The 24,485-nt window shown below is 43.4% G+C and overlaps 1 protein-coding gene across 3 annotated transcripts in view; it reads right to left on the bottom strand.

The window, feature by feature from the left end:
* The window catches only part of LOC306920406 (myocyte-specific enhancer factor 2A-like), a 72,822-nt gene that overhangs the window by 12,468 nt on the left and 35,869 nt on the right, over nucleotides 1-24,485 (bottom strand). For all 3 annotated transcript variants that reach the window (XM_079497151.1, XM_079497149.1, XM_079497150.1), the window contains exons 3-6: nucleotides 21,985-22,188; nucleotides 4,782-4,916; nucleotides 2,741-3,002; nucleotides 739-804 (exon numbers count right to left, since the gene is read on the bottom strand). In XM_079497151.1, the coding sequence (XP_079353277.1) occupies nucleotides 739-804; nucleotides 2,741-3,002; nucleotides 4,782-4,916; nucleotides 21,985-22,188 (667 nt within the window). The remainder of the gene's footprint in view (nucleotides 1-738; nucleotides 805-2,740; nucleotides 3,003-4,781; nucleotides 4,917-21,984; nucleotides 22,189-24,485) is intronic.

Below are 24,485 nucleotides of genomic sequence, written 5' to 3' on the forward strand. Positions count from 1 at the left end.
CCCCCCCCCCCCCCCCCCCCCCAATGGACAACATCTCCCCTGCTGCCTACTGCCAGTATGTATCTTCAAGTGCAAAAAGCATCTATTATTCACACAGATATGTTTAAAAATGAATAGCAGTACATTCTGAGAGGTCCGCCGCTCCACACGCGGCCTGGTGGGTTTGTTGCCATGGATCGAACGGCACATATAGAACAACTTAAAGACCCCTGCATGCAATTTTTACTTCCTGTTTCTCACACTGTTTTTTTGGTTCCTTCACTAAACCACATAAGATTGTGGTTTGAAATCATCATACATCAACATCATGCTGCTGTTGGCAGCCACCTGGGCTAGGTTGATTCTCACGCAAGGCAACGAGTGACAAGTCAAAAGTTCAAAACGAAAGCGAGCGAGCACAGCAATCCTTTTCCACCTCAGTTTTGAAGGTGGAAAAGTACTCTCCTCCAATTTCAATTTACAACGGTTGTTCTCAAAGTGGGGTGTGCTGTACTAGGGGGTGGGGTGGGGGAGGGGGGAGTACTGTAGTAATGTACATTTAATGTAGCTTCATAATCCTTTTAACCCCTTTATTCACCCCATCATTCGGTGAAAATAGGTGCACATTCCGCAAAGGCAACGCAGGTTGTTGTTAGCTTGTAAGATCGGCTACCCCAAACTGAGGGGGGGTGGGGGAGGGGGCAGTATACACCCCTGATGCATCCCTGGTTTGAGTGTTTAATTAGGTGAGATACTCACTGAGTGGACTGCCAGCACCTTGACCACCAGACCCATTTGGAAGATCAGCACCACCGTGTAGGACACCTGACAGACAGACACACAGAGAGTGAGATAGACAAAGGCACATGGCAAAAAGATAGACGGAAATTAGCCATCTGCAGGTTATACCTCACCCTTAACACACACACACACACACACACACACACACACACACACACACACACACACACACACACACACACACACACACACACACACACACACACACACACACACACACACACACACACACACACACACACACACACACACACACAGTGTCCTGTGTCTAGCTGGTGCCTGCTGAGTACAGAAGCTGTGTGTCCTGCTGGGTTCAAATCAACCATGCCATGTTCACCACACACTCACTGATTCCATCTGGGACCGCTGTGTGTGTGTGTGTGTGTGTGTGTGTGTGTGTGTGTGTGCGTGCGTGCGTGCGTGCGTGCGTGCGTGCGTGCGTGCGTGCGTGCGTGCGTGCGTACTACTGTATCTTTCAAAGCTTTATACCAAGAATAGTCTTAATGCAAAACAATTAAATATTTGTATTAGCACATGCATTCCATAGATTCCACAGGGCTGGACCACACATTACATCATCAATTATTTAATTCTAAAATAAATAAAATATTTTAAAGTGATGAGGGATTAGCCAGGGATCCTTTTAAAACCAGTCCAAAGCCGTTCGGGGATATATATGAGCAGCCAAAGTATTTAACCGTTTGTGCCCGTTATATATATTAATGAATGATGTCATTGATGTGATAGTCATAGGCTACTGATAACATTTCTATGCTTGATTATTTAGGTTTATGATGATGATGATGTGTGTATTTTTACACACACCAACATGCATGGGCACGCTGTATAACTGTTCTTTGGGGTTACAGAAATGGTTACAGAAAATCCTTTTTATTTATTTTGTATATTTTATATTTTGCAACCCATTTTTTCACCCAGTGTCATTATCAAATTTAATCCTGGGCTCTACACTCCCTATGCCAACCTGGGGAAAGCAACGGACTGACCTCATGCTTTCCTCTATGCATGAGGAGTCCAAGCAGTTTCTTTTCACATGGGAATATCCCTGGTATAGACATAGCGGGTGGAAGGAACACATTATTCCAACCAGTTCCTTTCCCTCCTTTCCTCCCCCAGGCTGGCCAGGGGGAGGCAGTATAGAGACCAAGATTACTGCATGTTTTTTGTGAAGGTACCACCTACCCTATAGGGGACATGGGGAGAACATTGCAAACTCCACACAGAAAGGCATCCCCAGCGAGAATCGAGGGCGAGGATTTACTATTCTCTGCCTATCGGGTCGCAACTCGGACGGGTCTGAATCGGCTCAAGCGAACTACGCAGTGGCGACAGTATCGACGGTGCAACCGGTGCAATGCACCGAGGCCCAGCGCCCCCAAGGGGCCCATGAAGGGGGAAGAAGAAGAGAGAAAAAAAGAGTCAGGACGACGGTGAAAGCCTGGTTTCAGGGGCTATCGGTCGCAGGAAGAGTAACACCAAGGATTCGTCAGTGATGTCACTGACTGCTGGTTTATAAACAGCTTCAAGTCCATACTACTTCCGTGTTGCATAACAGTGACATCACTGTCCACTCCTTCTTGGTATTTTTACCACCTTGTTTCAACGTGTGTGTTACTGTGTCAGCAGCACAACATAGCTCAGCTGTAGACTATTCTGTCACGTTCCGTCGCGTTAATGAAACACTATATGTGAAGCACAATATTATTATTATTATATTTTAGGAGGCCTACACAAAATATTTGCACCGGGTACTTTCGCCACTGGAACTACGCAACGTTTGACACGGCAACTCGCTCGCTTTAGCTCGCTCTGTGGTGTCTCTACTCTCTCGTGCAGGCTCAAGTTCATTTGAGATGGCGCCCCTCCGTCGTGGTCCAAAACTATAGGGCGAAAGTCCCTCCCAGCCCATATATAAAACTAGTTTGCCAGACGGACGTACCGGTGTTCCCAGCGCTGGGCGGTCGGTGACTGGGCGACGCCATGTTCCTGTGCAGGTGTCCTGCTCCGTGCGGACTGGACAGGAGCCCGCCACCGTCGCCGAGGGGTCCCGGGCCCCCGGCCAGGGACCCTGTAGTGCTGCCTCTGTCGCCTCCACCTGCCCCCGGGTGGTGGCTGTAGGCCAGACTGGAGGAGTTGGGTAGAGGTGGGTTATGCATGTAGCTCTGCTGCTGCTGCTGCTGCTGCTGGGACAGGCCTGCAGGCTGCATGGGGGTGGGGGTGGGGGTGGGGGTAGGGGGAGGTGGGGGGGGGGGGGGGAAGACAGACTGTGTTGTTAACCCATTTACACCTGAGTGAATCCTAACCTACATTTTCTGAAAAACATAATAATAATATAATCATATAAAATAAAATCATGTTGCTATTTACATATATACTGTAGCAACATCTAAAATTACAAAGATGCTTTCATGGATTGAAGGGTATAACTTATATGGGTTATTCTGAGAACACAATTTTGATTTCATTTTAGTCAAAAGTCCTTTGAATAGAATTCCATTTTTAGTTTTTAGTCACATTTTAGTAATCTGAAATGGTTTAATTTTGGGGGGTAAAGTCTAAAGGTTAAACGTTTACCAAAAAATGTCCAATATCCATCTGTGCCATCTACAGTATCAATCATTCATACACTATGGAACCACTTAAATAGCACTTCTTTTCCCAGGTAGACTCTCTCAGCTCAGTGGTCAAAAATACGTATAGCACTTTCAGCACTTCCACCTGAGACCTGGGGTTCAAATCCAGGTTAGAACAGTACATTTTCTCAACTATTCCCATTATTAACCCCTCTGTGTGCAAATCCATTATTTCCTTCTTCTTTACTTCTTTTGTTTTGTATGATCACCTCAATCTGAGCTCAATTCCAATACATTTTATTTGGATCGCTGCTAGCCCTGGACTGGATGATGGAAAATAACCAATGACATCGCCAACGCGGAAGCGAAGTGTTGCCTGGCGACGATGACGCCGCCACGCCGGTAAAAAATCATTATTAAACATTATAAACTAAGGACTCGCCCTATGTCGTTCTAGGCGATCTACGAGCATATTTATAACTCGCCCAATGTCGTCCTTAGCAGGGAAACTGTTAGAATTGTGATCTTCTCTTCTGGGGGTTCCCTGGCACAACACATTTTCAGATGCACGGTCCACGGCCAAATATATAGAACTATCATTTTGGGGGTCCTTGCTATGAAGAAGTTTGAGAACTACTGAATTTATAACAGTGGTGGGAAAAGTACTCAACTGTTTTACTTAAGAAAAAGTATCAATACTGCAATGTAGAAATACTCTTGTGCTTTTAAAGGGTAAGACCACTTTTTGAGAGGTTTGGGTTGTTTTCTTACCTTATTATGGGCAAACTAGTCAATTCCATGAGTTATTTCACTCCGTTGTGTTGTTTATTAGCAATTTATGAAATAAAAAATAGTCGTGGAAACAGCTCTCAAAGTCACTCTTTTAGCACATGAACCAACGCAACAAAAGCTGATTCTGACAGTTTATGACATCAGGAAAACTCATGCGGTTTTATTTTCGTCTTTTAAGATAGATTTAAAAAGTTACTATTTTAGTCGGAGTCTCCACGCTGTAAAAGTACAAAAGTATTGACATCAAAATGTACTTAAAGTAAGAAAAGTAAAAGTACTCATTATGCAGAATGTATTTGTATGTGTTTTCAAATGTATACAAATCTAGTACTATAGTAAAGTAGTAATCGGCTATTTTCAAATGGCCAAAATGTATATACCTGTAGGGCTGAAGTGGTTCATGTATGTTTTGTACTAATAATCAAAATATACAAAGTAACTAGTAACTAAAGTTTTCAAATAATTATAGTGGAGTAGAAGTAAAAGTACTGCAAATTGGAAATACTTCAGTAAAGTAAAAAAGTACAATACTTGAGTAAATGTACTTAGTTAATTTCCACCAATGGTTAATAATCTAACATTGATGGAATAATAACCAACAACAGTGCTGCTTACAAGCTTATGGTTCCTCATCATGTTGTCAAACTCCTCGTTGATCTTCTTGTACTTCTCCTCGGTGTGGGGGGTGAGGGCGTACGTGCTCTCGCTGTCGGGACTCTCACAGCCACGGTGCTCCTTCTTATTCAGCGCCTGGAAGCAGAGCGAGTGATGCTAATTAGAGGGGAAGGCAATTAGGAGCATATTGATACCGTTTACTTTTAACAAGCCTCCCAACGCATGTCCTGCCAAAACAACCCACGGGAGAAGAGGTGTGCTGCAAAAACAAAATCATTCACAGAATGTTTGTATGGCCAAGTTCTAATGTGCGATTTGTGAAATGTGCCCACACTAGCATCATTTGCTAAACAAGTAGCACAATAATTTATGTAAATTCATGTTTTCGAATGTATGCGCACGCACGCACGCACGCACGCACGCACGCACACACGCACACACGCACACACGCACACACGCACACACACACACACACACACACACACACACACACACATATGCTTTTTGGGTTTTTTTCTCTTCCAAGAAAATGGGGAATCAGAAGGTGGATGAGGAAATTGTTGATCAAATATTTTTTATTTTATTTTATTTATATATCATTGTCCTGTAATGTCATTCATGTCGAATGTCATGTTTTTATGTTCTGTGTGGACCCCAGGAAGATACACACACACACACACACACACACACACACACACACACACACACACACACACACACACACACACACACACACACACACACACACACACACACACACACACACACACACACACACACACACACACACACACACACACACACACACACACACACACACACACACCCTTTCTGTCTCACAGTCACATGTGTGTCACTCCATACATAAATATCACACATCCACTACAGTAACTGTGTGGGTGGCTGAGTGACATCACCTCACAGAGCGGAAACATTTCACGACATATTTTGTGGAGAAAGTGTCATTGTGCGTGACATTGTCTGTGAAGCATTTCTACTGTGCTAATAACAATTACATCACCCATAATGACACAACACTGAACGGATAAAGCCCACATTCCATCCATAGCGCTGAGATTGTCTTTCTAATTACGTTTTTCATCTGCCTACGCGGGGAAATCAAGGGAAGTAGCTTCGACGTTTATCTCCTGTCCCACTTTTCAGAACATTAGCGTCTTGCCGTCTAGCACGTTCTAAAGTAATGCAAACAACTGTAATTGTTGCTGATGTGAAATATAAACTCTAGCCACAGTCTATGAGTGTTTAAAACTCTCTGTCTCTCGCCAATGCTCCCTCAATTATTGATTTAGGTTTATTGCTCTATCAGCCTCTCTCCTGCCCCCTCCCTTCTCCTCTCACCTCCCTCCCTCCCTCCCTCCTCTCCTCTCCTCTCCTCTCCTCTCCTCTCCTCTCCTCTCCTCTCCTCTCCTCTCCTCTCCTCTCCTCTCCTCTCCTCTCCTCTCCTCTCCTCTCCTCTCCCCTCCCCTCCTCTCCTCTCCTCTCCACCCCTCTCCTCTCCTCTCCTCTCCTTATGGCAGCAGAGCTTCATCATGACCATTAAAAATGGATGGTTGGAGGTGAGTCAGTGTCTCAGTGTTTATGTAAGCGGTTAATGTTCAAACTGCTGACAATAACCTTACAGCTGCTGGACCTTCCTTCCCCTAAACACACACTCACCACACACACATGCACACACACACGCACGCACACACACACACACACGCACACAACGTATACAGTATGTGGTCATGGTGTTGCACTTGCATATTAATAACTATGTAATAATTAGTGTAAACACTAACTACGAACACTGTACACTTACTTTAATAAAAATCTACAGTGTATACCAATGTTTCCCTAGTTCCCTCACTGGAGACAACAACATTTCTGTTTTGGATCTCGAGCTAAAAGGTTTGGGTGACACCACTGTATAGTGTATTATTTATTAATTAATTATATTTCTTACAATAACTATGTAATAAACAGTATACTATAGGCTACAGCAACATCGTCATGTAGCATAATTAAGAATTGCATTCTCCTGTTGCCCTGTGTGTGTGTGTGTGTGTGTGTGTGTGTGTGTGTGTGTGTGTGTGTGTGTGTGTGTGTGTGTGTGTGTGTGTGTGTGTGTGTGTGTGTGTGTGTGTGTGTGTGCGCGCGCTTGTGCGTGCGTGCGTGCGTGCCTGCGTGCGTGCGTGCCTGCGTGCGTGCCTGCATATGAGTTGTGACTGCAAAAACCACAGACACCTGGTCTGTGTATTAAGTGCCATTATCCTGTGGGAACATTTGCCTGCTTCAGGAACTCTCTCATTTGTTTCCCCCTCCCTCCCTCATCCTGAGCAAATGACACATACAGACAGTCCCAGCTGGTGAAAAGCAACACATGCACAGTGGACAGTGACAGTTTGTCTTTGTCATCTTTACATGTGGGTCTCGGGTCCATTTGCAAAACACACTGCATTTGACTATAGCCGTGTAAATGGATATGCTCTGCTGAGCTTTGAGACAACTTCACTGTGAAAACATATGAGGAGTTTAGTAGCAACACTCAGGGTCATATTGTTGTCGGCGAGACGGGACAAAGCATCTGTCTAGTAAAGTAGTGACATGTTATTTACATGCATTCATACACTAAGAACCGTCCCGTGGTCTCTCAAACCGGGCTCCCACAGGCAGGGGGTCCTTGAGGAGTTACAGCGCTGTAACTCTGAAAGTGTACAAATGGAATCAAATGGACCCTTAGGTTCCATTTGTACACTCTCAGAGTCAGTAGTGGTACATTTATTATACTTAAACGGTTATTTCACTTTAAAAAAAAATGTTGGGTAATTTTCTTGTCTACTCAGGCTTATGTGAACACCCCTGACAGTTTTTAAGTTGCTCCATTCTGAAATTTAGTATGTAGATATTTGATATTTATTTTAGCTGCCCTGTCCCCTTCCTATACAAACCCATTGTAACTTCAACCTCCATTTTAAACATTTTGACCATCACGGGTCAAAGTAGTCAATCTACAAGCTAGCTCACATTATTGTACAATAGCTGGTCTACAAGCTAAGTTTACCAACTGTACTGATATAGTAAATAATCAAAACATTATTCACAACTTTTTGCATAGTAAAGGTGTGCACACTGCTGTGTTTTTCAGATTTTTAGCAGTGTTTTTCTGTTGTTTTTCCAAAAAACGCATCCAGTCGCATGGACCTTTATACTGTATGTGTATTGCAATAACAATACATAAAATCTCAAAACCCCAAAGGCACACGTGGACTTGTCTCACAGTACCCCAGTGTCTGTAAGTGATGTAGGATCAGATCCCAGCAGAGTCTACTGGCCTGTGGCTACACTACAGCGTCTCCTCTCCCCAGCCTTCCTGCCGTCTGTCTCTGTCTCAAAGCTTTTCGTGAGATGGAGACAGAGTAGAGGTGCCAGAAAAATAAGACTTGTTCTCCAAAAATATTCTGCGAGAAGGGGTCAAACGGTCCAGACTGTTATTCCGTTTAAACCGACGGAGCGATTGCTTGTGTCATCATAATAAGACAGTGATTGGGCCTGTCGAGGCGTCGAGTTTCAGCAATAACAGCGTTTGGCCCTTCCAAGGTACAATCGCCTCGGCTCTGCTCAGACTACACACACAGAGTCAGAAGAAGACGAATGGCATCCGTAATGAGGAGAGAAAACGGTTCTACACAATGCAACCCAACACTGGAGCGCACAAAACAACATGTGGAGTTCTGCCGTTCAGCTCCAGCAACGCTAGAGCGGCTCAGAACTAAACTGTGGAACGGTTCCGACCCCCCACACCAACTCCTCTTTGCATTTGTTTCTTTATTGAGGCAGACAGTAGGAGAGCTGAGAGGGAGACAGTGTAGGAGAGGGAGACAGTAGGACAGCTGAGAAAGAGACAGTGTAGGAGAGACAGACTAGGATAGCTGAGATGGAGACAGTGTAGGAGACAGACAGTAGGAAAGTTGAGATGGCGACAGTTTAGGAGAGACAGACAGACAGTAGGGCAGCTGAGATGGAGACAGTGTAGGAGAGACAGACAGTAGGACAGCTGAGAGGGATACAGTGTAGGAGACAGACAGTAGGACAGCTGAGAGAGAGACAATGTAGGAGACAGACAGTAGGACAGCTGAGAGGGAGACAGTGTAGGAGTCAGAAGAAGAAATAAAAGCATGGTATAGGATTTGACCTTACACCTGAAGAGATACGTTAAGTTGAAATACACAAACTCCACTGAGACACATGTACACACCCACACATCCATGTGCACATGCACGCTGTCGCGCACACACACAGCTCTCGTTGTATGAGCAGATACAGTGAGAAGCTCGATGTTTTTCTCAGAGCTACTTTGACACACACGCTGTTGATGGACACAGTCATTAGACAGGGATTTGAACCTGTCAGATATCACTTACATGGCAGCCAGTCTATAAGTGACCAAAACAAAGACAAGTTCAAAGCTACAAAAGCTACAAAAGCTTCAATCCCTATGAAGTAGTGTAGTAGTAGTAGCCAGGAAAATATTCCTTGTTTACGATCCTAGACAAAGATCAACTGGAGAGGCAAGAGCTGAGGAAATTAAGTTTTTTTTATCATTGCTGTCGGGCAGAAACCTCTTATCTCCATCATTTTTTCCCCCCCCAGTAAATTATCGCCCTAGTTGATTATAACACAGCATCACACCGAAGCATCAAAAGTAGCAGATCCACCAGCGACACGTTTCTACTTTCCAGCTTGTGGATCTGATACTTTTGCTATTTTTGATCCCTGAAAAGTTTGGACATATGAGGTTTTCCCACAGACAGAGACGGTATTCTCTTTTGAAGGGGTGGCCTTACACTCCATCCTCGATACACTGACTGTCCCTGATGCCAACATGAAACCTCCACCCAGATTAGAATAGACTTTACACTGCGGGCGGCTCACATCTTGATGGTGGCATCGCTCCAACATTCCTGCAGCTGATCCCATAAAACCCACACCACTCTGACATCTGAGACCAGGCAGAGGGAATATCCACACACACACACACACACACACACACACACACACACACACACACACACACACACACACACACACACACACACACACACACACACACACACACACACACACACACACACACACACACACACACACACACACACACACACACACACACACACACACACACACACACACACACACACACACACACACACACACACACTGACCCAGCGGCCCCCGGCCAGCCAGACACTTAAGGAGCATTTCATCAAAAGCCACAGAGGATTTATTCACACACTCCATCTTAATTCAAGGTCACGGAAAAGTGAGCAGGAGAATAGTATTATCCCAGCACACATTTTGGCAGTGGTGTAAAGTAACTATACATTTGCTGCAGGGTAAATATTTGAAAACGTTTTGTTGCTAGTTAGGTTCAGAAAATATACTACCTAAGTGGAAAAAGCGGCACTCCAAAATAAAAGATGCAAGACTGGCTCAGATACACATTCTTATTTATTGAGAGCGCTTGACGCGTTTCGGCCTCAGCCTTCCTCAGAGAAGTTATATCCATAGCTGAGCACCCGCTGCCTAAACAAAAACGCATCCAGAGGACGCTCACCTGCCTTTTTCTTTTATTTTGTTACTATTTACTTATTACTACGGTAGTTACTTTGAAGATTTGGATTATTATTACAAAACATACATACTGGCTGAAGTGGGTTACAGTCTGTAACCCACTTCAGCCCTACAGTTTTTAAACTTTGGCTATTTGAAAATAGCCAATCTACAACCTACTGTACACCACGCCACATCAATCTGCTTTCAAAAGATGTGTTATACATTTTACAGATGAAATCACAAGTTATCATATTATGACAAGTAAGACGTGCGAACGCGGGAAGCGAATGCAGCTCGTAAATTGCAATAACAACAATTAGAATAAATTACGTACTTTAAGGTTTTTTTTAAGCTTTTTTAAGTTAAGTTTTTTTTTAAGTTCTTTTTTTAGTGTGTGTATGTGTGCGTGCGTGTGTGTGTGTTTTTCTTTTTTTAATGTTTTTTCTTTTTAAGTTTTTTTAAGTTAAGTTCTGTGTGTGTGTGTGTGTGTGTGTGTGTGTGTGTGTGTGTGTGTGTGTGTGTGTGTGTGTGTGTGTGTGTGTGTGTGATACAGCTGCGCCCTCTGGTGGCGGGCGGGTGGTGTTACAGCGTGACACACAGACAGACAGACAGACAGACAGACAGACAGACAGACAGACAGACAGACAGACAGACAGACAGACAGACAGACAGACAGACAGCTAGGTCTCATAGTTAGTGCTCACTGCGTTCGCAATAACTTGTGAAATGGGATATTCTGCACAATGAGGACTTTTACCTTTGGTATAATTAAAGTATATTTTGATGCCAATACTTTTGTACTTTTACGTACATTTTGATTACCGGACTTTTACTTGTAACAGAATGTTTCTACATTGCAGTACTGATACTTTTTAAGTAAAAAAATACTTTTTCCACCATTGGATGGCAGGAATGGACGAGGGGAGGGGAAAAACACGCGTTATACTTTGTTGTGCACGTTACGTACTGTGTATATTCCCGGAAAACGGCAGCTCTACAGTACGAGCACACGACGTGTTGTGCGATTGCTGGTCTGCTATTTTTGGTGTGTGACAAACGGCGCACGACCCAAGTATAAATCACTCATCTTTGGACCATGGATGGAGTCAAAGGAGTTCCTGGCCAAACCCACACACTCCACACGGAGCAGGGCCAACAAATATCAATCGTGTTACACAACTCATTTATTTAACCATGATCCAGAGGTTACAAAAAGGACTAAAGCTGCCTTACTTAGCAGAGAGACGTGTTTCCTTTCTAAAGACTGAGATTCGAGTGAAAAAACAAAGCTTTAAGACATACAGTTCTGTATAGGTTCTCAAACCTTTTCATGTCAAGGATCCCCCCAAATGAATGTTTGGCCACGGAACCCACATTTGAAAATATTTTGTGCCAGGGACACCCGTGTGTCTAAAAATAAAATAGAAATAGCCACAAAATGATTGTGATTGCTGTATTAACTGCTGCTGCTGGGGACCCCATGGAACCACCCCCAAGGACCCCATTTTTAGAACCACTACAGTATACTGTATGGTGGTGAAATGGGGGTGACATGACCCCCTTTAACACCGTCCGTAAGTTGTGTCTGACATCTGAGACGACGTGAGAAGCATCCACCACCACCCACCCTTCAATCCCCGCATCAACGAGACACTTAAAAGACCTGCTTTCAAACGCAGCCTTGAATCCCTGGTGTTTAAGGAACGAATCGGTAAGATGAGCCCATAAACACATGGCGAGCTGGAGTGAATCCACACGACAGACCACTGACCTTCTTGAAGACCTATGCGCTCTCTCTCTCTCTCTCTCTCTCTCTCTCATCAATCCCACTATGTCTCTCGCCCTCATTTGCCCATCTCTCTCTCTCTCTCCACACTTCTCTCCTCCCTTCCTTCCCTCACAGTGTCGCGTTACTCTTTCTATTCCTCCTTGTAGGCTAATAAAGTCAGTTAAATCCAAGCCACTACCGCCAATATAAAGTCAATAAATCTTAGTGAATCAAGAAGACAGAGCCTTGCCGATATATTGACCCACTGGTGGAGTGTTTCCAGTGAGCCAACATGCACAATATCAGACAATAATAGACATTTAAACAAGTATAATTTATAGTCAGAAAAAACAGCTGCAGAGCGGATCACTGGCCGCTAATGCAAAAGATTAGCTTAAAGATTTAGCTTTGTAGTTCTGTAGCTTTTGCAGCAGCTACAAAGGTCGGATGCATCTTTGCATCTTCATTTTGCTGACTTCCATTGAAAATGAATGGTAGACTGTATCTTTGTATCTGCCTGTGTGAACGCAGCATAAGACTGTTTGTGTTTTTTTATAGCTTTTACTGCAGCACAGATGCTTGCAGTGCTAATATACTTTTGAGAGTTTGTCTAAAAAAAAATACCATTCCTGGACATGACATCCCCCCCAAAAAAAACTTTCTTTTGGTGGACCATTTTACCTGAAGTAGCTTCATATCCCCAAGAGCACATCATCATGACACCTTAAGTGTAGGTGGTAAAATACTGGGCCCAAAAAACACAGTGTCAGTGAAATGATCTAAATTATATATTGTTATAACTTTTAGTGTTTTAGTGTTTTACAGGCAATCCCAGACATGCCGGGACATACAGTCAGTTAATACATAATGGTGATGATCATGATGCATCTCACTTTATCAGTGTACCAAGAAATCATGAATGGAACTTTTGTATAGAAAAGACTAGAGCAATGTGAAAGTGATGACTCCCTCCTGTAGCCACAAGGTCAACTGGAGGTCCAGCCTGAATCATGGCCTGGTGACCTAGCAGTGAGTTGAATGACTTGTACAGTAAGTGAGCTACTGCAGCAAAGATCTCACCCAGATGCGTGAAATAGCGCGGATTGGCAATTCCATACATACACACCTAGAAAACCCCAAAATCTGTACATATACCACCACTACTGTTTTGACGGCGACAGAGGCTAGTGAGGCTTCACTAGTATTGTATGTACGGAATTACCAATCCGTGCTTCACCGTGTTTGGTGGGATCGGGTTTGACATTATTTACGATTCCGTGTTTTATTGTTGGTGAGAATGCAGCTGGAAAGTGCAATTGTGTGTAAAGCAGCAACAATGAGCTCCATTGGCTGTTGTTCAAGGTGGGTGGGCCCACTGGGCCATGTGAGGTCAAGTGACAGGTGGAGAGGTGATTCTGGTGGAATAAAAGACGTGTGTCCGCCATCCAGCATGGCTTTGTTTACATTCTGCACGCATAGCGTGTCAGGTGGCTCGACAAAAAATAAATAAAAACACTGAAATACACTGGCAGATTCTCTCACACATTTGCTTACTATGTGCGTCAAATAAAAATAATGTGTTTGTTACTGACTGGCTGTCACTCTGGGACGGGGGAGGCGGCCTGCGCGGGTCTGCATGTGCATGTGCAGGGGAGACCCTTCGAGCTTCAGTGCACAGGGACCTGAACAGAGCTGCCTTGGACCTTCTTTATGTTCACTGCCGTATTTTTCCACTGTGATGTTTACAAAGGAAAGCAACTTAAAAGTCTTGAGTGACTGCATGGTTAAGAAGGTAACATGAATAAGCACATGAACCCTATATCGTCCCCATTCATTCTCAAAAACTAATGTTAGTTACTAAAAATTAATGCACAAGTTTAAGCACTTTTGGAAGTGCATAAACCCACAATGCATATAGAATTGTACTTTCCTTCTTATACCTGCATAATGGGGATATCTGTCCTAGCAAATCATTGTAGCCATTGTACACTACAGAAATTATTGTGTTCTTTGCTTACAAAGTTTGCACTTTGTGGGTATTTGGTGGTTGGGAGAAGGAAGGTCTCGGTCTCTCCCCCAAATCCCTGCTAAGATTTGGAACATGTTGGCCTGTTCACTCACCACAACTCCAGTTTGGCTTTGAATGCACCCAGTTCATAAGAAGGTTGAATGTCATTCAGTTAAGCAAGTTTTTGTGACCCATTCCTTGTCATCCTCACTCAAAACGTGCTGCCAGTGGGGACTGTTTTTATCTGAAATAACTCTTATCTGTGGTTCATGTAACTCAAGTACTTGGCAGCAATCTGTTGGAAAGCCATCTTACTTCAATGTGTAAGAGAACTAGGCACATTTACTCACAAAGCTGCTCAGCCACAGGCGAGTTGAGGGTGTGTTCTTTGATTTGGATGATATTTTGTATGGTTTTATACATTATTGTTATGTAACTGGCACTTAGAGAAAAGGTGTCACCATGCGTGAGTCCGCGTGATGATTAGTCGCACAGCTATGAATATTTTATAGCCATTGCATTAAGTTGAAGACTTGGAAATGATTATGAATCTCACTTTCCAGCCATTATATTTCGGTCATTGTACCTGCTGCCATAAGTAATACAAGTAGTTCTATGAGCAACACTCACAGACGCTGGGTTAGGATAATTGCATCTCCCAAAATACCAACTGAAAGGCTCAAATGTTTTTGTAGCTTTTGACGATTTCTGTGTATGTTAATTGTTAATATTAACATTTAACATCTCCAATGTGTTAGTCTACCCACTCGGGTGGCACAGTGCCCACCACCGCGGAGGTTGATGGTTCAAATCCACCGCGGTGCATCCGGCTTCGCCGAGCGTCTATACGTTGCAAAAACAATTGGCCCGTGTTCGGGGGAGGGAAGCCGGGCGGGAAGGATGATAACAGTCATTGCATGTAATCCTACAGTACAGGCTGGGGGAGGGTTGGGTGGGAGGAGTAGGACGAAGGCTCTACGTCCTCCTGGTGGGGGCTCCTCACTGGCACATCAGGAGCAATTAGGGGTTCAGTGTCTTGCTCAAGGACACTTCGACACTAACTCTGGGGGAGCCCGGGTTTGAACTGGCAACCTTGCGGTTACCATCCGGCCACTCTACCCCTGAGCCACAGTCGCCACCAAAATGGTCGGCAGACCCCAGATTCAGGACCACTGCTGTGGTCAGTAGGTAGTGGGTATAGAGTCAGTATAGAGCGTCGCAGTCCCGCCCCCTACCATGGCCCAGGAAATGAATCCCAATGCATTTTTCCCATAGACATTTCAAAAAGTATTTATTTAAAGACGGTTACGCCACGGACAACGCCAACTCGAGTCGTGACAACTCATGACAACACAAACAATATTTTGGACCAAACAAATAATTACAAAGAAGAAAAACAACAAAAAAAGTGTTGTAACCTGCCGTTTTTTTCTTCTTTCTAATTATTTGTTCAGCCCAAAAAATTGTGTTTGTTGTCATGATTTGTCACGACTCGAGTTGGCTTTGTCCGCGGCGTAAACGTCTTTAAATAAATACTTTCTGAAATGTCTATGAGGAAAATGAACGGAGAATCATTTCCTGGGCCCTGGTAGGGGGCGGGACTGCGACGCTCTATTGAGGGACATACATACTTGTAGAGCGCCCATCATTTAAAAGCAGCCATTGTTGACTCTGGGCTCTGAGCCTGGGCTGTATTTTCACAGCTTGCGTTGGAAGATATAAATCACACCACTTCAAAAAGCCACTTGAGAGACGGCAGCAGAATATCCAAACTGAGTTTACAGCTCTGTGTGTTGTTGACACAAGATACATAGAGCCGTCGGGAGGTGTTTTATTGATATCTTTATCTCCTGTGTGGTTGGCCTGTTCCTGTTTCTGATTAAAAATTAGACATCACTATGATGACACTGGCACTGCACCTGGAAAATCCGCTGTTTTATTTTATTGGTTGTGAACTATTTTGTGAGTTCACACACAGGCGGTTGGACGTTGCCAGTTCAAATCCCAAGCCAGGCTGTGGTTATAAGACAATATGTGCTGCACTCACTCCGCCACAACGACAACGGCAAGGCACTTAGCCCCAAAATGCTCCCGGATGTACTATAATCACACTTTGTAGCTGAGGTGTTCTGGGGTCCACACCAGATGCAGTTAATCAGAGCGGCTGATAGCCTAGTGGTTAAGGTGCATGCCACATACATGTACACTGTACAGTATAGGCTCTAATGCAGCCTGACAGAGAGTCGTGGGTTCGCTTCCCGGGTCGTCTCTCTCTCTCTCTCTCTCTCTCTCTCTCTCTCTCCCCGTTTCCTGTCACTCTTCCACTGTACCATCCAAAAAGAGGAAGAAAAGCCCAAACAATAGAGGGTATGCACATGACATCAGCATCTTACCCGCAAGCTATGCTGGAACAGTTAGGGAAATTTAGCTAAATGTGTGTCAAATGCTTACCACTAGCTTCCTTCACCAATGTGTTCATAAAGTGTCTATCACCTCTCAATTTGTTCCAACCCAACTCCCTTGGGAAACCTTATGACAGCTGCTGAAAGTTGGAGTACCATTAACAACCTGTATAAGGCAAAAGTTTCACATTTTCATTATGCTTGAAGTAGCATGTGACGTGTCAAACTAGGGGGTTTTCATGATTCTGAATCCATTGCATTAGTTTTGCATGAAAAACACTCATCCGGCTAAAAATGGCCATAGCCGTCATCACACATGTGATGAGGTCAGTACATTTGTGGTCTGGGAACACAGACAGACAGGTATATATCCATGAACGCTCTACAGAGATAAGACACTACTGTAGCCTTGACGACCATGCAGTCTTATATGTAATGCTGTACATGTTATATAGACAGATTTAATTGTTTACCTGGCATCCTGTAGTTTCAATGTACCGATTATTATTGTACTTATTTTATTGTAAAATGGGTGTACTGTACTAACATTGCTGCTGCAATGGGCAATGGGTGTGTGTGCCCATAGACATATAAACATAGACGCCTCTTCCGTGTAGCACCCGTTAAGGGACTTCTGCAGGGTTGGCTTCAGGGTCCAGCATTCACTGCCGTATAGGAGAACAGACGCTAACATACGTGGATGTATACGCAAGAGCGATGCAGGAGTGCAAAGTACCAACGAACTGGCCAGATGTATGGAGAACCGGGATGACTGGAGGCGACGATGAGGGCTCGTCTGAGGACGTCTGTATCTCAACGGAAGCAACATGGAGGCGATATTGGCAATCTCTCCCGAGATTCCTTGCGAAGCATAGTGGAAGGAAAGCGGAAGAACGGAAGGGGAAGTTCGGTAGGCCAATCAGAGGCGCGACTCCTTCTTTCCCAGCTGCACTTGCTTTGGCAATGTAAACGGAAGATCCCGGAAAAGACATGATTTGATTGGCCAGCAGACCCTTTAGTGGAAGCGACCGGCAGCGACACAGCTTTACTTCCTCCTCTCGTTGCAGGCAGGTCGCTCCAATGAACTTCAGCGACCAATTTCATATCTATGTGTGTGCCGCCCAACAGTGCCACACCAGGTCACATAGCGCTACTGCAGCTGTCCATGCTGAAATGGACATACATACACGGGGACAGACAGACAGCTGCGTGTTGGGCACCGCTCCAAAAGAAAGAATTGTATGACATGTGTGTCTAAATAAAATGATCTTGCCTAATGCTGCGTTCACACGGGCAGATGCAAAGATACAGTCTACCATTCATTGTCAATGAAAGTCAGCGACATGAAGATGCAAAGATACATAGTCTACCATTCATTGTCAATGAAAGTCAGCGACATGAAGACGCAAAGATGCATCCGACCTTTGTAGCTGCTGCAAAAGCTACAAAGATACAAATTGAAGCTGGGCTGGGTTCAACTTCCAGATGCAAAGCTTCAAAGCTATAACTGTAGCTGCAATGACACACGTCACTATGGACGCACGCTTAATGATGTCAATGACCATGTAAGCAACAGATTTGACAAACATTGCATCTGCCAGTGTGAATGCAGCATAAATAAAAGTGTAAAGTGAGACAGCCTGATAGTTCAGACAGTCAGACAGACTGATAGTTCAGACATAAAAGTGTAAAGCAAGACAGACAGACAGGCAGGCAGGCAGGCAGGCAGGCAGGCAGGCAGGCAGGCAGGCAGGCAGGCAGACAGACAGACAGACAGACAGACAGACAGACAGACAGACAGTATACGGTAAGTGCAGACGTCACTCCAGACATGAGTCTAGTCTGCTCTGTATTCACACACAGCAGTCTTATAAACACAATGGATTGGACTCATTAGAACTTTTTACAGCGCTGCCTGCAACAACTCGTGATTCGCTTCGGGACGTTTTATGGCGGAGCAGGGCAGAGAGAAATGGATCATAAAAAGGCAAATCTAGCTGGTGGTGAGAGTTGTTGGAAGCAGGGAAACAGGCTGGTAAAGTCGCTGTGTGTGTGTGTGTGTGTGTGTGTGTGTGTGTGTGTGTGTGTGTGTGTGTGTGTGTGTGTGTGTGTGTGTGTGTGTGTGTGTGTGTGTGTGTAGTTTTGTTCAAATCAGATTTTTCTGTGGGTATAACAACTAAACGCCACACTGTTGTTGACAAATGTTGATTGCGTCACAGCTCATATAGATACTGTAGCTACTGTTAAAGCAGGGGGTCCTTGGGGTGGTTCCAGGGGTTCATACAGCTCATAGTTACTGTAGCTACTGTTAAAGCAGGGGGTCCTTGGGGTGGTTCCAGGGGTTCATACAGCTCATACAGATACTGCTCTACTGTTAAAGCAGGGGGTCCTTGGGGTGGTTCCAGGGGTTCATACAGCTCATACAGATACTGCTCTACTGTTAAAGCAGGGGGTCCTTGGGGTGGTTCCAGGGGTTCATACAGCTCATATAGATACTGTAGCTACTGTTAAAGCAGGGGGTCCTTGGGGTGGTTCCAGGGGTTCATACAGCTCATATAGATACTGTAGCTACTGTTAAAGCAGGGGGTCCTTGGGGTGGTTCCAGGGGTTCATACAGATACTGTAGCTACTGTTAAAGCAGGGGGTCCTTGGGGTGGTTCCAGGGGTTCATACAGCTCATACAGATACTGTAGCTACTGTTAAAGCAGGGGGTCCTTGGGGTGGTTCCAGGGGTTCATACAGCTCATAGTTACTGTAGCTACTGTTAAAGCAGGGGGTCCTTGGGGTGGTTCCAGGGGTTCATACAGCTCAGTTACTGTAGCTACTGTTAAAGCAGGGGGTCCTTGGGGTGGTTCCAGGGGTTCCCCAGCAGGTGGTCCTTGGGGTGGTTCCAGGGGTTCCCCAGCTGAAGGAGTTAATACGGCATTCATTTTAACCACTTTGTGCCACGCTGATGTTTCCTTTTTGCGCATTAATGGCAAAAATTGGTGCAGAAACCAACCACTCTCACAAAGCTTGAGCTCAATGTCCCGCCCCCAAAAAACATTATTGGATTGGTTAAAACAGGGACGTTGACACACGGACAGCGAATCAACGTTCTTCTCCGTGAGAAGCACTTCCAGTTCCGGCAACAAATACAAATAAAAATAATACGACCTCCATCGAGCAACATAGTTTGTCAAATAAGACGCCTCAGAGCATAGTTATTAATTCATTTACAAAATTCACTTGGGAGGATAATTCCACGGACTCACTCTCCATCGTTTTTTTCTTTTCTCTATCACCGTCTCTCTCTCATATCCATGTATGTATATTTCTGGGGTTTTCTTCCAGAGCCATAACCATTTCCTGGGTTATAGGGACCCACTTCATGGGTTGTTAAAGTTGGTTAAGATTTCTGGGTTATATTTCCGAGGGTAACCACATTGTTGGGTCGGATAGGTCACACCCCCCAAGTTGGCCCAAATGCATTCTTAGCATATTTTCAGTAAATATATGTGTAGATTGTATTTTTAATACATTATAAATACAATAAAAGTATAAACTGCTTTCAGTATATTAAGTTTAAGTATATTAAGTACTAATGTACTAAAAATACTCCCAGGAGGGAGTGGCTAGAGGAAGTCCATTTCCCAGCATACACTGGGGTGCCAAGGACAATGTGTTATTGTTCTTATTTGTGTTATTATTTGAATATTAGAATGTGTACTGAGGTTATGTTATGGGTCATTGTGTTTAGTGTTTTGTTATGGTATTATTTTGTGATTTATGTTGTTTTATGTGATTTGTTAGTAAAACCATGAATCTTGTTTGGTCAGTCTCTCTCCCCTTTTCCCATTCATATGTATAATATCTGTTGGAAAGGGTTTGTTGTTGAGTGAGACAAGAGTTGTCATGGCTCTTGCAGGCAACTATAAGCCTATGACACTTTTTGGCATATTCTTTTTTTATGAATATGCAAATGTATACTTATAATATATTATATTATGTGTATATTTAAAATACTCATTTGACCTAAATATATATGTATAGCAATTCAAATATATTAGGAGTATAAAATAAATGAATTTGAAGTATACTTTTATTAGTTTCAAGTATATTGTACAAATACAAATGCATTTATTACATACTCATTTGTAATACTTTGACTGATAGTATATTTTAAGCATATTAGTTCATAATGTTACTGAAAGTATATTTTCAATTGACACATATGGTAACTAGCACTTGGGTAAGGGTTATTAATTGAGTCAAATTATGGGTTAAAATGAATAACCCAAGATATGGGTCAAAATTAATAACCCATTTTATTGTGTCAAAATAACCCAGGGGTTGAATCGGTCCCTTTGTAAGCCATGTGGGGGGGTTAGAAAATAACCCAAGTGGGGTTATTTTGAGCCAGGCATTTTTTTGTGTGTGAAATTCCCTAAAAGGAAAAGGGAAAAAAAAGCGAAAATAGCCAATCTACAAGCTCACAACGCCTTGTAGATCAGTGGTTCCCAACCCTTTTCATGTCAAGGACCCCCCCCCCAAATTGACACTAATTGGCCTGCATTTGACCAGGCCCAGGGACCCCCATAAGACAAGATTTCTACGGCTCTATAGCAGTGATTCTCAACCCGTTTAATTTCAAGGACCCCCAGTTTGACATCCATTAGTCTATGGACCCCCATTTAATGGCATTTATATCTCTGGGACCCCCAATTTATTTTGTAAAATCAATGTTAATTTAACTCTGAGAGTGTACAAATGGAACGGGTCCATTCGGTTCCATTTGTACACTCTCAGAGTTACAGACCCATAAGGGTCCATTTGGTTCCAAACTATATCATTTAGCTGGGGACCCCCTGGAACTCCCTCAAAGACCCCTGTAGATCAGCTGTTTTCGGGGCGTACAACATGGATTTCTACACGGAGGACAAAATCTTTCAACGTAAAATGTTGTGTTCAAGTTCTGGAAAAAAGCTATTATCCTGGATGCTGCCTCCAGGTATGGCATGGAAAGGGCATTTCTTTCACCATAGTAAATGCTGCATTCATGGTCTGGAGAGGGCAGTTCTTTACAGACGCTTAAAAGGGCAGGGGCTCAAGCCCCCTTTGATGTCTGTGTGTGCACGTGCCTGGGTCCTTTGATGTGTGTGTGTGTGTGTGTGTGTGTGTCTGTGTCTGGGTCACACACGATCCGAAGCAACACTTGGCTCACAGAGCAACATAAATGTACCACTGGAGATCAACACAGCTTCGCTTCCCAGATGCAGTGGTTCTCCGACATTTCAGGCTGCAATCCCCCAAAAGAATCCTATTTAGAACCTCGTAGAACATAAGGGATGACCCCAATAAAGGCTGCGGGTATACGATATAAATGAATAAAGAACATCTACCATAGCACAGATATACGGCTCTACTCACCTCCACGATGTCGGAGTTGGTCCTGCTCTCGTGTGGCTCGTTGTACTCTGTGTATTTGAGCAGCACCTTGTCCATGTCCGTGGAGGCGTACTGGAACAGCTTGGTGGTGCTGTTGAAGATGATCAGGGCGATCTCACAGTCACACAGCACGCTCAGCTCGTAGGCCTTCTTCATCAGGCCGAACTTCCTCTTGGTGAAGGTCACCTGGAGGAGGCACACACAGCACACAGAGGACACGATTGGAATGACAGACTGAGTACGGATCCGGGACGGTTGGTGTCACCATTGTTTTGTTTATAACCAAAGGTAGTGTATTTTGTATGTCAAACAGCTGTGTGTTTGGTTCACATGGAGTAAAGCAAAAATAAAACCTCATGACTGATAAAATGTGGTTAATATAGGATATTAATATTGTCCAGAAAATATACTAAGGACCTATTCCATGGATGAAAAAGCTAAATAAAATCTCACAACTGATATTTTGTATGGCCAAGTCCTAACTTTGTGAAACAAAGAGGAATGGTCGGTGTCGTCATTAATTTATAACCAAAGGTGGTGTGTTTTGGGAGCTCTATATTCTGATCATCATCAATCATTGATATATAGAGTGTTTGTTCAATAACAGGGCTCTCCCCTTTTCTCCAGTGCTTTAATAAAAGAAAATACATTTTCAGTGCAGAACACTGAAAATGAGACAACTCATTCATTAATTCATTCATTCATTAATTCAAATGTTATCTATTCTCGAAATTTCACTAAGTAAACTCATTCAGTGTTGTCGTGTAATACAATATGACATAAAACATCACAATACATCAGAAGATTACGAAAAAGAAAAAAAGGCATACATGTGAAATACGTGAAATACATTGTGGGGATCTGTATGCTCACCAAGGTTTTAAAACGCCTCAAGGGTACCAAAGTTGTCAATTTTAATGTTGTTTGCAGGTCATTTCATGTATTAGGGCCACAGAAGCTAAAAGCAGATGTACCGAGTTAAAAGTGTAATGCTACGGAAATGGTGGACATTTTATTTTGAAGTTTCAAACGGTTTCAAGTTGAAACACCGGTCTGAAGTTTCTGAACCAATCAGAGCATCGCATCCCTTCAGGCGATGGGACGGTAGCTAGGGTCGGTAGCTATGCTATACCAGCGCATGCTGTGTGTTTGTTTACAATTCAGATAGACGGCCAGCTGTACCAGTTTACTGTTATGTGGCTTATTTCTACCCTATAATGTTTTCAGATACATATTTTAGCGTGATGATTAAGTTGAAACCGAGTAATACACTCTCTGGATGTTATATTGAATGGGAATAAAAACGGAGGATTTCTGTAATCAGTAGCAGCTGTGTTTGCCTGTTTGGACGGATGCGGAGATATGGGGAATTAAACGGGTGAGCTTCATTTTTATTGGCTTTTATCGATGTGGGCCTCGACACGTCATCACGCAGCACGTTTTCGTTTTCAGGAAGTAATAAAAAATATATTTGTATGGACTTTTGATATAAAAACACACAAAAATGAGAATTTTCCCATTTTTTTGGCATCCATTGTTAGGTATGCCCATATGATGACCACGGAGATGGTCTATAAGTGTGAAAAACTTGTTTTTCATTTCACTACACCTTTAATGTTTGGTACCTTGAATTTGGGGAAATGACTTTATCGGGTGTGGTAGGGTTCAGCGTCCCATTTCAGAAATGATGGACAATTTCCAAGCATGGCTTTATACAAGAACAGGTGTGAGTGCAGTTCTCGCCTCTCTGCCAGGGAGGACCATCCAACCCGTAATGAATCTAATCGATGAGTGGTAAACAGAGTCTAGGGATTTAAGAGTGGATGCTGCTGCATGTCTATAGATTATGTCCCCATAATGCAAGATAGGAACACTGCCTCAACTACCCTCTTCCATGCTAATGACAGGAAAGCTGTCTTTATTTCTATACAAATACAGAATACAGGATAAAAGGACAATTTGGAAGTGAACTTTCTTGCTTTTTTAAATCAACCTTGTGGCAGGGTAGTGTAGTGTAGCACTTTTTACATGTTTTAAATACTGTGGAGGGACAGTACAGCAGTACAGTATAAATAATACAGTAGTGAGAGAGAGAGAGAGAGAGATATGAGAGAGATAGATTTATTTATTCAATAGATGGATCTGCCTGTAACATGATCCATAACCAGACAGAAGACAAAAAGTAAAGAGAAAGAAAGAGAAAGAAAGAAAGTACAGTAAGGCAGACACCCAGTCACAATTATTACATAGATAGGCATCTACGTAATAATTAATCGTAGTTATTTTGCATACTCGTCATAAATGTTCCTATATTTTAAAAATTTGCAAAACTATTGGAAATAGTAGAACTACAAGCTCAAAATGCATCGTGGTGTGACGCGTTTTGAGCTTATAGACCAGCTATTACCACTATTAATGTTTTATTTGTATTTGTTTATTTTTAGTATAAAGTAATTAAATGTGTAAGTTCTTTGTCATATCTG

This window comes from Electrona antarctica, assembly GCF_951216825.1.
Source record: "Electrona antarctica genome assembly, chromosome: 3".
Taxonomy (NCBI): Eukaryota; Metazoa; Chordata; class Actinopteri; order Myctophiformes; family Myctophidae; genus Electrona; species Electrona antarctica.